The sequence below is a fragment of the Eubalaena glacialis genome, chromosome 9 (assembly GCF_028564815.1).
Source record: "Eubalaena glacialis isolate mEubGla1 chromosome 9, mEubGla1.1.hap2.+ XY, whole genome shotgun sequence".
NCBI classification, from domain to species: domain Eukaryota; kingdom Metazoa; phylum Chordata; class Mammalia; order Artiodactyla; family Balaenidae; genus Eubalaena; species Eubalaena glacialis.
The window spans coordinates 108554910-108568378 of NC_083724.1; the positions used below are offsets into that span (position 1 = coordinate 108554910).

General features: G+C 48.7%; 1 protein-coding gene across 1 annotated transcript in view; it reads right to left on the reverse strand.

Moving 5' to 3' along the window:
• GFRA2 (GDNF family receptor alpha 2) overlaps positions 1-13469 on the reverse strand; it is a 95553-nt gene that overhangs the window by 49824 nt on the left and 32260 nt on the right. The window contains exon 4 of the mRNA XM_061199390.1: positions 5959-6313. Coding sequence (XP_061055373.1) covers positions 5959-6313 — 355 coding nt within the window. The remainder of the gene's footprint in view (positions 1-5958; positions 6314-13469) is intronic.

Sequence of the window (13469 nt, forward strand, 5' to 3'; positions counted from 1 at the left end):
AGTTTCTCTTTAGAATATACACGCAAAACTTTACATCTGATTTAGAGATATTCAAGATCCTCTCCTTTAAAAGAAGTAAAGGCTTGGAAGCCCCAAGCCTGTACTCAAATAATCATTGGCTGCCATTTAGAGATAATCTGCTGAAAACATCAGCCAACAGATTCTAGAGTCCAAAAGAAGCTGAGGGACAGCCCCCAGGAGCCAGGAATCAAACCCAGACCTGTCCACCCACACTGCCTACAGACACCAGACACGCCCCAAGCTAGGCAAGGGTGGGGAGGGGGCTTGCTGAAAGGACGCCTCCCCGCTCCCTGCAGACAGTTGAGAGGGGAGACACCAACCCCTCTGCCTTCCCAGCAACCCTCTCCGACAAGGACAGAGTCCACGGCACAAAGGAGCCCAGGCAGCCAGGGTAGCCCCAGGCTGGAATCTATTTATGCACATCCTCGGCACCTAAAGGTTAACTTACAGCCCGAGATATGGCACAGGGCCAGCACCGAGTTATTTATATCCTCTTGGCCGACCAAGAGGAACAGGGCATTTTAGGGGGCCTCTCCAAATGAGGCCTGGAGGGACTCAGTTTACAATACAACACAATCATCCCCCCCACAACACACACACACACAATCTAGACCATCCTTGCAATGAGTGTAAGCTGAGAAAGTATAAACCAAAAGATTACGTTTAAAAAAGAAGTAGGTCATGGCCCACTGGGGGGCTGGGGTGAGATAAATTAGCCAAAATCCATGGAATCATTCCAAGAGATTCTCCAGGCTTTCCAGACTCCGTATCAGAAGGCTTTTAAAGGAAAAGCTTCTCCTGGTCCTAAGTCTAAAGCCCTAGAGGCCCGTGGGATGCGAACCAGACAAAGGCGGAAGGCAGGTCATGGGCTCCCGGAGTGCAACTTCAAGAAGAGTCGGACCCACGACTTGACCAGGAAGCTTCCACTCTCAGAGGTTCCCTGCCTTGGTCACTGACCCCAAACCGATCCTGGTCCAAAGAGCAGGAGGAGGGTTCGGAAATGCTCCCAACAACCCCGGGCCCCAAAAGAAAATACCCTTGTTTGACCAAAGCTTCTTCAAACCCCTCTGCTTTGTGCTTAGTAACATTCATAAGACAGCACGGCAGAGTCTGTTAAATATCACACGGGGCTGTACAAGGCCTGCCGCTAGGTGCGCTGCACAGCACGTCAATGGGCTTGCTTTAATGTAGTGCCGTGTGGCGGGGGTCTGGCAGAGCTGACCCCCAAGGAGTCCTGGGCCGAGATTCATTCGGGGAGAAGCCTGGGCATAGCCGGGCCAACTCCCCAAGCTGAACGGCAAGGGGGGCCAGGCAGGCCCAGTGAGGTGCAAACTGGGCACTATAGCCCTGGAGCGTGCAGCGTGTTCTAGGAGATGCCTGCAGACACGGGCCTCATTCCCAAAGAGTCAGCCCAGAGAGGCTCTCCCGTGACCCCCATCAAGGCCAGCTCCATCCATTAAAGTATCCAGGACAGGAAGACTTGGGGGGTCCCCCGTTCCTGCTCCAAACACCATGGCACTGGGCCCTTCCATTTTCACCGTCAAGATTTCCACCTGTGGTGGCCACCCTGGTAGGCAGAAACCTGGAGGAAACCAAGGCCAGGAGGGAAGGGAGAGCGCCCCTTCCTGGGCGTAGTGGAGAACTGCCTGTTCTCCAGAGGCTCCCTCCCCAGCCACCCATCACCTCCCGGGCTCCTCCATGGACCACAGAGACAGGGTCCAGGCGTCAGTAAGTCAAGCCCACAGGAGCATGGAAGGAAGTCGGCTCCTCTCCTTCAAATCTGCCCTTCCACATCATCTACCCTGACGAGGGATCTCTGGTCATTTCCTCTTGTAGCAAGGGCTCACCTCTCTAGGAATATGACCTCAAGTGGAGGCGCAGGGGGAGAAGGCAGATGGGAAAGCTGCTTGTGATAGACTCAGATCCAAAGACCGGGAAGGGTCCTTGGAAAATGGGGAGCATCCTTGTTTGATCAGTGAAGAAGCAGCCCGGGCACGCAGAATGAAACGGTCCATCCAGGATCACGCGGAAGACCAGGGGCAGGGTGAACACAGAAGGCAGGTCTCACAGCTGCGGGGTTACCATGGCAACCACCTCCACCCACCTCCCACTCTGCATCACAGGCAGAGCTTCCCAAGGACACTTGGCCACACTGTAACAACCCCCCAGGTCCTGCCAGACTCACCCTACACTAGGGTTCTGCCCTCACCCCTCGTCTTCCCACTTGCAGGACCATACTTTAAATCTGCATGGGGATGGGAGCTGGGTGGGATGGGAGTTGGGGGAGATGCATTAGAGGAATGCCCTGGTTCTAGACCAGGAGCTCAGCCGGCCACATCCAGGAGCACCTGGAACTTCCTACGTGTGACCCAACTCAATAATCCAGACACAGCACTGTCCGTGAGTTGCTGTTATTTTTTTTTTTTAAGATTTTTTTTGATGTGGACCAATTTTAAAGACTTTATTGAATTTGTTACAATATTGCTTCTGTTTTATGTTTTGGTTTTTTTGGCCGCGAGGCACGTGGGATCTTAGCTCCCCAACCAGGGATCGAACCCGCACCCCCTGCATTAGAAGGTGAAGTCTTAACCACTGGACTGCCAGGGAAGTCCCACTGTTGTTTAAATTTACATCGGGATGCGTGGCACTCACAGGCTTGGCTCGGTGCCTCTCAGAAAACTGTCAGCCCTTAGGTCCTGGGACGCCTCATTCTTGACCCTCCCAATACTTAGTTCTGTTTAAACACCCTCTCTGGTTCTACCACGTGAAGCTTCTGCCCCAACTCTCCTGTTCCTAACTCCCCCCATCTCCAAACAAACAAAAACCCCTCTGGCTCTTTGAACAGACACAGATGTTCTACAGGCCACCAAAACCACCCTGCTCCACGCTCTCCAATCTCCTTAGGAGCTGCACATGTTGTCCTCCCTTAAAACACCACTAATAAAGGGTGTTCACAAGGCTGCTCTGGCTCAGGACCCCTGTAGAGACGTCCACCTGAGATTTGATGCTGGGCAGTGGTGCACCTGGCCTTGGTCCTGACACCCTGGCTTGTGGCCACTGAGCCTGGACTCAGGCTGGCCCTCCAGCCCCTCCACTCCCTCGTCCATCCTGTCACCCCACATACACCGTTTGTTGTGCAGCCTGACCAGGTCAGTTTAGCATTTAGGACAAGGAGAAATGCATTTCCATCCAAGAATTAATAGGCTCCTTCCGTCACATTTGGGGAGTGACATGGTCCATCCAGTCTTGGCTTTCTCTCAGCTCTCAGGAAACTGAGCCCCAGCCCAGGAACCCCACCAGACTCCTGACTTCCTTTTGTGGGCCCTCAGTTTCTAGGTTTTTTTTGCCGTTTTTTTTTGGCTGCGTTGGGTCTTCATTGCTGCATTCGGGCTTTCTCTAGTTGCGGCGAGTGGGGGCCCCTCCTCGTTGCGGTGCACGGGCTTCTCATTGCGGTGGCTTATCTTTGTCGCGGAGCACGGGCTCTAGGCGAGCGGGCTTCAATAGTTGCAGCTCGCGGGCTCAGTAGTTGCGGCACGTGGGCTCAGCAGTTATGGCTTGCGGGCTCTAGAGCGCAGGCTCAGTAGTTGTGGCGCACGGGCTTAGCTGCTCCGCAGCATGCGGGATCTTCCCGGACCAGGGCTCGAACCCGTGTCCCCTGCATTGGCAGGCGGATTCCTAACCATGGCGCCACCAGGGAAGTCCCTCGGTTTCTATTTTTAACCATCCTCTTGTAGTGCCCATATTTTATTTGAAATCGCCCCCATTGTTTTTGTAAGCGATAAGGTATGTTTCTTTAAGTAAGCAAAAGAGAAAAGCCCACTTTCTTCAGGCTTTCCCAGCCCTGCGGGGATCAGCCCTTCTCCGAACTCCAGCTCATTTTCCAAATCAAGGTAGCGCCTCCCCTTCAGCTACACAGGCCCTGAGCTCCCTTCCCTCTGCAGCCCCATCCTCCAGTCCCCGCCGCAACCCGCAACCCCATTTCTCCACTCCAACCTCTTTATTGAGCTCCAGGCCCACAGGTCCAAATGCCCCAGACATTGCAACGGGGGTGGCAATGGTCCCCCCCCCCGCGGCACCATCTCAGATGCTGTGCACCCCCATTGCTGAATTATCCATCGCCCCAGAATTATTCACCCAGTAAACATGGTGGCCACCATTCATGTATCCATTCAGGTAATGTTCATGGAGCGCTCACCATGCACCAGGCTCTATGTGCAGGACCAGGTGCAGAGTAAACAAAACAGAAATGCCTCTGCCTCCAGGGAACTTTCAACCAGTCCCCAGTCCTGTCAAGTCTACTTACCAATCATCTCTGAACTGATACACTTCTCCCCATGCCCACAGCCACTATCTTAGCCCAGGCCAGTGTGCTACACTGGGAGGAAAGCACTGGAGATCGGATCCAGCTCTCAAATGCATGAGCTGTGTGACCTTGGGCAAGTTACTTTCTACGACTCTGATCATTTGACAGATAAAGACGATAACAGTACCTACCTCGTAGCCTTGTTGCAAGGATTAATGAGATAAACCATATAATAGACCAGCATCTGGGGTACAGTAAGCAATCTCTGCTTATCTGTGTGATCGCAATCCCTGTCTCCCTAGCAGCCTCACCTCTGGCCTTCCCACCCCGTGGCCCACACTCCACATGCACCCACCACCTGCAGGTGCCCATAACCACAGGCTCTCTCCTACCCTCCAGCCTTTGCATATTCTTTCCCCACATACAAATAACACAACAAATAATTCTGTGCAAAAGATGTTTCTCCCTCATCCATACATCCATCTAACAGCTGCCCTCCAACAACATGTGGCCCCATTACATGTTCCTTTTATTTGCATGCCAGACTCACTCCCTGGCTTTCTCCTTCTCATGTTCCAAGGTTCAGCTCAAGGCCCCATCCTCTGGACCCCCAGGCTGAGGCAGATGCCCTTCTTCTGTGCACCCTCCTCTGGGAGCCCACAGCCCTCAGCCCACTGCACTGGGATCCCTGCTCCCCTTGTCTGTCTCCCTTCTGGACTGGGTGCTCCTTGGAGAGCGTCGTGTACACCTCTGCATGCCTAAGCCTTAGAACCACGCACTGGATGCAAGAGAGGTTCAATAAATGGTTAATAACAAACGAGAAAAACAGAAGAATCACAGAGGCAAATTTCAACTCACTGTAACAAAACAAACCTTCCAAATAATTAGACACTTATTAAGCAATTACTTTATGCCAAACTCTGGGCTAAGCTTTAACACACATGTCATCTAATCTTCACAATAATGCTGTGCCTTGGGTATTTTTATTCCCATTTCATGGGTGAAGGGATGGACACTCAGGACATTTTAAAAACCTGCTCCAAATCACACAGCTAGTAAGTGGAAAAGTCAGGATTCAAACCCAGGACCGTCGGAGTCCCCATGCTCCACCCAACACTAGACGAGCTCAGCTGTCAGTGTGGAAGGAGCTGCCTCTGGGATGTGCAGGAGCCCTTCCATGACGGCCACAGGACCTCACTGGGATAATGGGTGGGCTTCCTTTAGAAGTGGACCTAAAGTCACTGAAGGTCCCTTCTTACTCCAGGCTCTAGGGTCTATGATGTTAAATTAGGAGCTCCTAGGGTGGTTCATCTTGGTTCCCCCCATGGTGCTTAGCCTGAAGCTGGGCACACAGCAGGCAAATGATAAACCTGTGCTGAATAAATGAATGGACAGATGAATGAACGGATGAATAGATGGATGGATGGATGGATGGATGGATGGATGGATGGATGGATGGATGAATGAATGAAGGAAGGAAGGGAAGGACGAATGAATGAATGAGTGACAATTTGTTTTGCACATGTCCGAGTCACCCTCTCTTCCGGGCTCAAGATCGTAACCCAGCGAACTCGGGAATGCCGAGCAGGCAGAGCACCCCAGCCGACTCCCCTCGGAGCTGCGGCGGCCCCTACCTGCAGAGGTGGTCCGTCCGGCACAGGCTGCGGAGGTCCAGGCAGTTGGGCTTCTCCTTGTCCTCGTAGGAGCAGCTGGGCAGGATGGTCTGGCGGCGGCGCTCGGCGCACGCCTGGTCCTGGCAGGAGCAGAAGAGCATGCGGTAGGTGTACTCGCCGGGCACGCGGTCAAAGAACTGGCGCAGGGCCTTGTGGCACTTGCGGCGGTTGCAGCGCTCAGTGGGCGAGATCTCGCGGTTGCAGATGGAGATGTAGGAGGAGCGCAGCTTCTTGCAGTTGTCGTTCAGGTTGCAGGCTTTGGCGGCATCCAGGCAGTGGTTGCTCTTGGCGCTGACTGCCGGGTCTGCCCCTGTCCCTGCAGGGAAGGAAGGGGGCAGTCAGCCCATGCTGGGGACACCCTCCAGGGTCACTGTGCTCTCTGACTCGGCTTGCTCATCTGTGAGATGCGGATCACTTAGCGGCCCTCCCGCCTAAGGCTGTGATGAAGATCAAGTGAGTTAATATGCGGGTCCGCTGAGCAAGCTGTACGTACGGTGCGCTTTTAGGATGACAACTATTAAACCAAAGTCTTATTTAAAACTTATTTCAAAAACAGTATGAAGATTCCTTTAAAAAGCTAAAAATAGAGCTACCAAATGATCCAGCTATCCCACTCCTGGGCATATAACCAGAGAAGACGAAAACTCTAATTTGAAAAGATACATGCACCCTAATGTTCATAGCAGCGCTATTTACAATAGCCAAGACATGGAAACAACCTAAGTGTCCATCAACAGATGAATGAATAAAGAAGATGTGGTATATATATACAATGGAATATTACTCAGTCATAAAAAAGAATGAAATAATGCCATTTGCAGCAACATGGATGGACCTACAGATTATCATACTAAGTGATGAAAGTCAGAGGAAGATAAATATTATATATCACTTATATGTAGAATCTAAAAACTAATACAAATGAATCTGTACACAAAACAGAAACAGACTCACAGACATAGAGAACAAACAAGACCAGAGGGGAAAGGGGAGGGAGAGGGATAAATTAGGGGTACGGGATTAACAGATACAAACTACTATACATAAAATAGATAAGCAACAAGGATTTACTATATAGCACAGGGAACTATATTCAGTATCTTGTAATAACCTATAATGGAAAATAATCTGAAAATATATATATATGTATATAACTGAATCACTTTGCTGTACACCTGAAACTAACACAATATTGTGAATCAACTATACTTTGATTTAAAAAAAAAAATTATCACAAGACGAAAAAGCAAGCAACTAGGTGTTCGTGGCCCTGTTCACAAAAGTGGGAAGTGGGGAAACAAAGGGACTGGCTCAAGAGCACACAACTGGGTGGCCACCGATGCAAGATGGGTCCCCGGGTCCCTGGGCACCCAAGGCCGCGCGTGTGAGCAGGGCTTCCGGTCAGGGAGCACTGCTGGCCCTTAGGAAGTTCCCACTATGGGATCTTCAGCAGCCAGGGTACCAATAGCACCACGGCCACCATCCTTGCCCCCGCCACTGTGACCACTGAAACTGTCCCCACACATTTCAAAAGGCCCCATGGGGTGGGACTGCTATTGCAGCCAGTTAGTGCCGAGACCACTGAAAGCAAGCGCTGGGCTGGGAGCTCGGCAGCGTGAGGAGGAGGCTGAAGGCCAGCCTCAGGCTCCAGCAGGGCTGAGTCCTTAATCAAGCAAAGCGCAGATGAGCTGGAGGCTGGGACCTTGGCATTAGAGCCGTGGCTTTGAGTTTCATGCCACTGCCTGTGGAGCAAAACACCTTGGTGATCCCAGGAATTGTCAGGTTCCTTCTGTGGTGTCTGCCCCACCCCCCAAGTCTCAGCTGTTCTGAGGGGAACACATGGCACAGGGACCCCCCAGCCACCAGCCTACTCCCACCTGCAGAGCACCTCTTGTCCATCCTGATGACAGACAGAGTGGGGAGGCAGGAATTCAGTCTGCACAGGCCCCTCACCCGCCACCCCATGACATTCTGGTGAGAGCTGGATGGGAGATCTTCTAGCACACTGGCAGCAAACCAGAGCAGGAGCCCAGATCTGGCCAGCACCGTGGTATACCAGGGAGAGCCACCGGCTTAGGTTCTAGGATGGGTGAGCCATGGTCTTTCATTCATTCCTCATCCACCCAACAAATGCTTTTCAGTATTTCTTGAGCACTACCCTATCCACGCGAGGCCCTGCCCCACAGAGGGTGGGAAAGACTAGGGTGTGGCCACATCTACCCGCCCATGGCACTTCCAGCACAGGTCCCAGTGTTCGGATCACCTGGTCATTAGTGATCTATCAAGTCTCACCTCTGCACAGCCCTCTCCCTGCCAGGTGCTGGGCTGGACCCGTACATATAAGAGGAGCGCCTTCTCAAAGACCTCACAAATCTAGCTAGGAAATGAAGAGGCAGAACAGCAGAATGATTAAGACTGGGCATCCTAAAACTGAGGCATCTGCATCGATTACTCATCCTGCTGCTTATCAGCTGCATGGCCTTGGGCAAGTGGCTGGACCTTCCTTTGCCTCAGTCTCCCTGTCTGGAAAATAGTACCTACTTCATAGTGCCGCTGTGAGCATGAATGAGCTCATTTTTCTCTCTCTCTCCCTCGTGATAATTTTGCCCTGTCTACTAGATCATCCCCATCTGCTATTACATTGCCCATCTTTAAGAGAAAAAAAGAACTTCTTGTGACCACGCGCTCACTGCTAAGCTACCACCCTATCTTTCTGCTCCTCTTTAAAGCAAAACCCATCAAACGAGTCATCTATACCAGTAGTCACTTCCTCCCCTCCCGTTCTCTCCTGGACCCACGGCAGCCTGGCATTTGCCTCCTTCCTTGGCAGTGATCAGAGACGCTGGGGGTTCCTCCTCCCCTGCCCATCAGCACACTGGACACAACTGGTGGCTCCCCCAGCCCCCCATTTCTCACAGCCTTCCTGCTGCTTCCCTGTGCTCTCCCTCCAGGCCTGCTTCGCTGGTTCCATCTTCTCCACCAGGGCTCAGCCCCCTTTCCTCTATATGCACCCACTCCCCAGGGCCCTCCACTCATGCATGGCCTTACACACCATCAATACGCTGTTGACTCCCAAATTTATATCCCCAGCCAGGGTAGGGACCTCCGCTCTGAACCCCAGACTCATATGTCCAGCTGCCTGCCCACCAACTCTACCTGAAAGGTTGTCACCCGCATCTCAAACCACACCCCATGTTCCCCCAAGGCTGCCCCCCACCCCGGGTCTTCCTCATCCCTCTGAAAACAACTCCAGCCTTCCAGTAGCTCAGGCCAAAAATCTTGGCCCTCCCTTGACTGCTCTCTTATCCACAGCAGAAAGACCTGGGAGAATACACCCAGAATCCAGCCACTCTCACCACCACCACTGCCCCCACCTTGGTCCAAGCCATTGTCACTGTGTACTGGTAAAGGCCTCCTTCCCAGTCTCCCTGCTCTGTCCTTTTGCCTCCCACCCCACAGCAATCTTCTCTCATCACAGCTGGAGCGAATCTTCTAGAACCTAAGTCAGAGATAACGCTCCTGGGCCCCAAAGCTTCCAGTGGCTTCCCCATCTCATTCAGAGGCCTTGGCAGGGTCCACAAGGCTCTATATGTGTGCTGTCCAATATGGCAGCCATTACCTCATGTGGCCATTGAACTTGAAATGGAGCTAGCCCAAAATGAGATGTGCACACCAGATTTTGAAATCTTAATAAGAAAAAATAATAATGTAAAGCATTTCATTTCAAACAATGTTTTACCTGGTTACATGTTGAAGCGATAATATTTTGGATATACTGTGTTAAACAAAAGTATTCTTAATTTCACTTGCTTCTTTTTAACTTTTTTAATGCACCTATCAGAAATTTTAGAATTGGTGGGGGGGATAAATTGAGAGACTGGTATTGACTTATACACACTACTATATATAAAATAGATAACTAATAACGACCTACTGTGTAGCACAGGGAACTCTGCTCAATAGTCTGTAATGACCGATATGGGACAAGAATCTAAAAAAGAGTAGGAGATTGGTTCAAGATGGAGGAGTAGAAGGACGTGCGCTCACTCCCTCTTGCGAGAGCACAGGAATCACAATTAACTGCTGAACAATCATCGACAGGAAGACACTGGAACTCACCAGAAAAGATAGCCCACATCCAAAGACAAAGGAGAAGCCACAATGAGATGGTAGGAGGGGTGCAATCACAATAAAATCAAATCCCATAACTGTTGGGTGGGTGACTCACAAACTGGAGACCACTTATACCACAGAAGTCCACCCACTGGAGTGAAGGTTCTGAGCCCCATGTCAGGCTTCCCAACCTGGGGGTCCGGCAATGGGAGGAGGAATTCCTAGAAAAGCAGACTTTGCAGGCTAGCGGGTTTTGATTGCAGGACTCCAACAGGACTGGGGGAAACAGAGACTCCACTCTTGGAGGGCACACACAAAGTAGTGTGCGCACTGGGACCCAGGGGAAGGAGCAGTGACCGCATAGGAGACTGAACCAGACCTACCTGCTAGTGTTGGAGGGTCTCCTGCAGAGGCAGTGGGTGGCTGTGGCTCAACGTGAGGACAAGGACACTGGCAGCAGAAAGCCTCGGAAGTACTCCTTGGCAGGAGCTCTCCCAGAGTCTGCCATTAGCCCCACCAAAGAGCCAGGTAGGCTCCAGTGTTGGGTTGCCTCAGGCCAAACAATGAACAGGGAGGGAACTCAGCCCCACCCATCAGCAGACAAGCAGATTAAAATTTTACTGAGCTCTGCTCACCAGAGCAACACCTAGCTCTACCCACCACCGGTCCCTCCCATTAGGAAACTTGCACAAGCCTCTTAGATAGCTTCATCCACCAGAGCGCAGACAGCAGAAGCAAGAAGAACTACAATCCTGCAGCCTGTGGAACAAAAATCACCTTCACAGATAGATAGACAAGATGAAAAGGCAGAGGGCTATGTATCAGATGAAGGAACAAGATAAAACCCCAGAAAAATGACTAAATGAAGTGGAGATAGGCAACCTTCCAGAAAAAGAATTCAGAATAATGGTAGTGAAGATGATCCAGGACCTCGGAAAAAGAATGGAGGCAAAGATCGAGAAGACGCAAGAAATGTTTAACAAAGATCTAGAAGAATTAAAGAACAAATGAACAGAGATGAACAATACAATAAATGAAATGAAAAATACACTAGAAGGAATCAATAACAGAATAACTGAGGCAGAAGAATAGATAAGTGACCTGGAAGACAGAATGGTGGAATTCACTGCCACGGAACAGAATAAAGAAAAAAGAATGAAAAGAAATGAAGACAGCCTAAGAGACCTCTGGGACAACATTAAACGCAACAACATTCACATTATAGGGGCCCCAGAAGGAGAAGAGAGAGAGAAAGGACCCGAGAAAATACTTGAAGAGATTATAGCCAAAAACTTCCCTAACATGGGAAAGGAAATAGCCACCCAAGTCCAGGAAGCACAGAGAGTCCCATACAGGATAAACCCAAGGAGAAACATGCCGAGACACATGGTAATCAAATTGACAAAACTTAAAGACAAAGAAAACTTATTGAAAGCAACAGGGAAAAACGACAAATAACATACAAGGGAACTCCCATAAGGTTCACAGCTGATTTCTCAGTAGACACTCTACAAGCCAGAAGGGAGTGGCATGATATATTTAAAGTGATGAAAGGGAAGAACCTACAACCAAGATTACTCTACCCAGCAAGGATCTCATTCAGATTCGACATAGAAATCAAAAGCTTTACTGACGACCAAGAGCTATGAGAATTCAGCACCACCAAAACAGCTCTTCAGCAAATGCTAAAGGAACGCCTCTAAGTGGGAAACACAAGAGAAGAAAAGGACTTACAAAAACAAACCCATAACAATTCAGAAAATGGTAATAGGAACATACGTATCGATAATTACCTTAAACGTGAATGGATTAAATGCTCCAACCAAAACACACAGGCTTGCTGAATGGATAAAAAACAAGACCTATATATATGCTGTCTACAAGAGACCCACTTCAGACCTAGGGACACATACAGACTGAAAGTGAGGGGATGGAAAAAGATATTCCATGCAAATGGAAATCAACAGAAAGCTGGAGTAGCAATACTCATATCAGATAAAATAGAGAATAAAGAATGTTAAATGTTTAAAATAAAGAATGTTACAAGAGACAAGGAAGGACACTACATAATGATCAAGGGATCAATCCAAGAAGAAGATATAACAATTATAAGTATTTATGCACCCAACATAGGAGTACCTCAATACATAAGGCAGCAGCTAACAGCTACAAAAGAGGAAATCAACATTAACACAATAACAGTGGGGGACTTTAACACCTCACTTACACCAATGGACAGATCATCCAAACAGAAAATTAATAAGGAAACACAAGCTTTAAATGACACAATAGACCGGATAGATTTAATTGATATTTATAAGACATTCCATCCAAAAACAGCAGATTACACTTTCTTCTCAAGTGCACACAGAACATTCTCCAGGATAGATCACATCTTGGGTCACAAATCAAGCCTCAGTAAATTTAAGAAAGCTGAAATCATATCAAGGCATCTTTTCTGACCACAATGCTATGAGATTAGAAATCAATTACAGGGAAAAAAACGTAAAAAACACAAACACATGGAGGCTAAACAATACGTTACTAAATAACCAAGAGATCACTGAAGAAATCAAAGAGGAAATCAAAAAATACCTAGAGACAAATGACAATGAAAACACGATGATCCAAAACCTATGGGATGCAGCAAAAGCAGTTCTAAGAGGGAAGTTTATAGCAATACAAGCCTACCTTAAGAAACAAGAAAAATCTCAAATAAACAATCCAACCTTATACCTAAAGGAACTAGAGAAAGAAAAACAAACAAAACCCAAAGTTGGTACAAGGAAAGAAATCATAAAGATCAGAGCAGAAATAAATGAAATAGAAGCAAAGAAGACAATAGCAAAGATCAATAAAACTAAAAGCTGGTTCTTTGAGAAGATAAACAAAATTGATAAACCATTAGCCAGACTCTTCAAGAAAAAGAGGGAGAGGACTCAAATCAATAAAATTAGAAATGAAAAAGGAGAAGTTACAGCAGACACCGCAGAAATACAAAGTATCCTAAGAGACTACTACAAGCATCTCTATGCCAATAAAATGGACAACCTGGAAGAAATGGACAAATTCTTAGAAAGGTATAACCTTCCAAGACTGAACCAGGAAGAAATAGAAAATATGAACAGACCAATCACAAGTATTGAAATTGAAACTATGATTAAAAATCTTCCAACAAACAGAAGTCCAGGACCAGATGGCTTCACAGGTGAATTCTATCAAACATTTAGAGAAGAGCTAACATCCATCCTTCTCAAACTCTTCCAAAAAATTGCAGAGGAAGGAACACTTCCAAACTCATTCTATGAGGCCACCATCACCCTGATACCAAAACCAGACAAAGACACTACAAAAAAAGA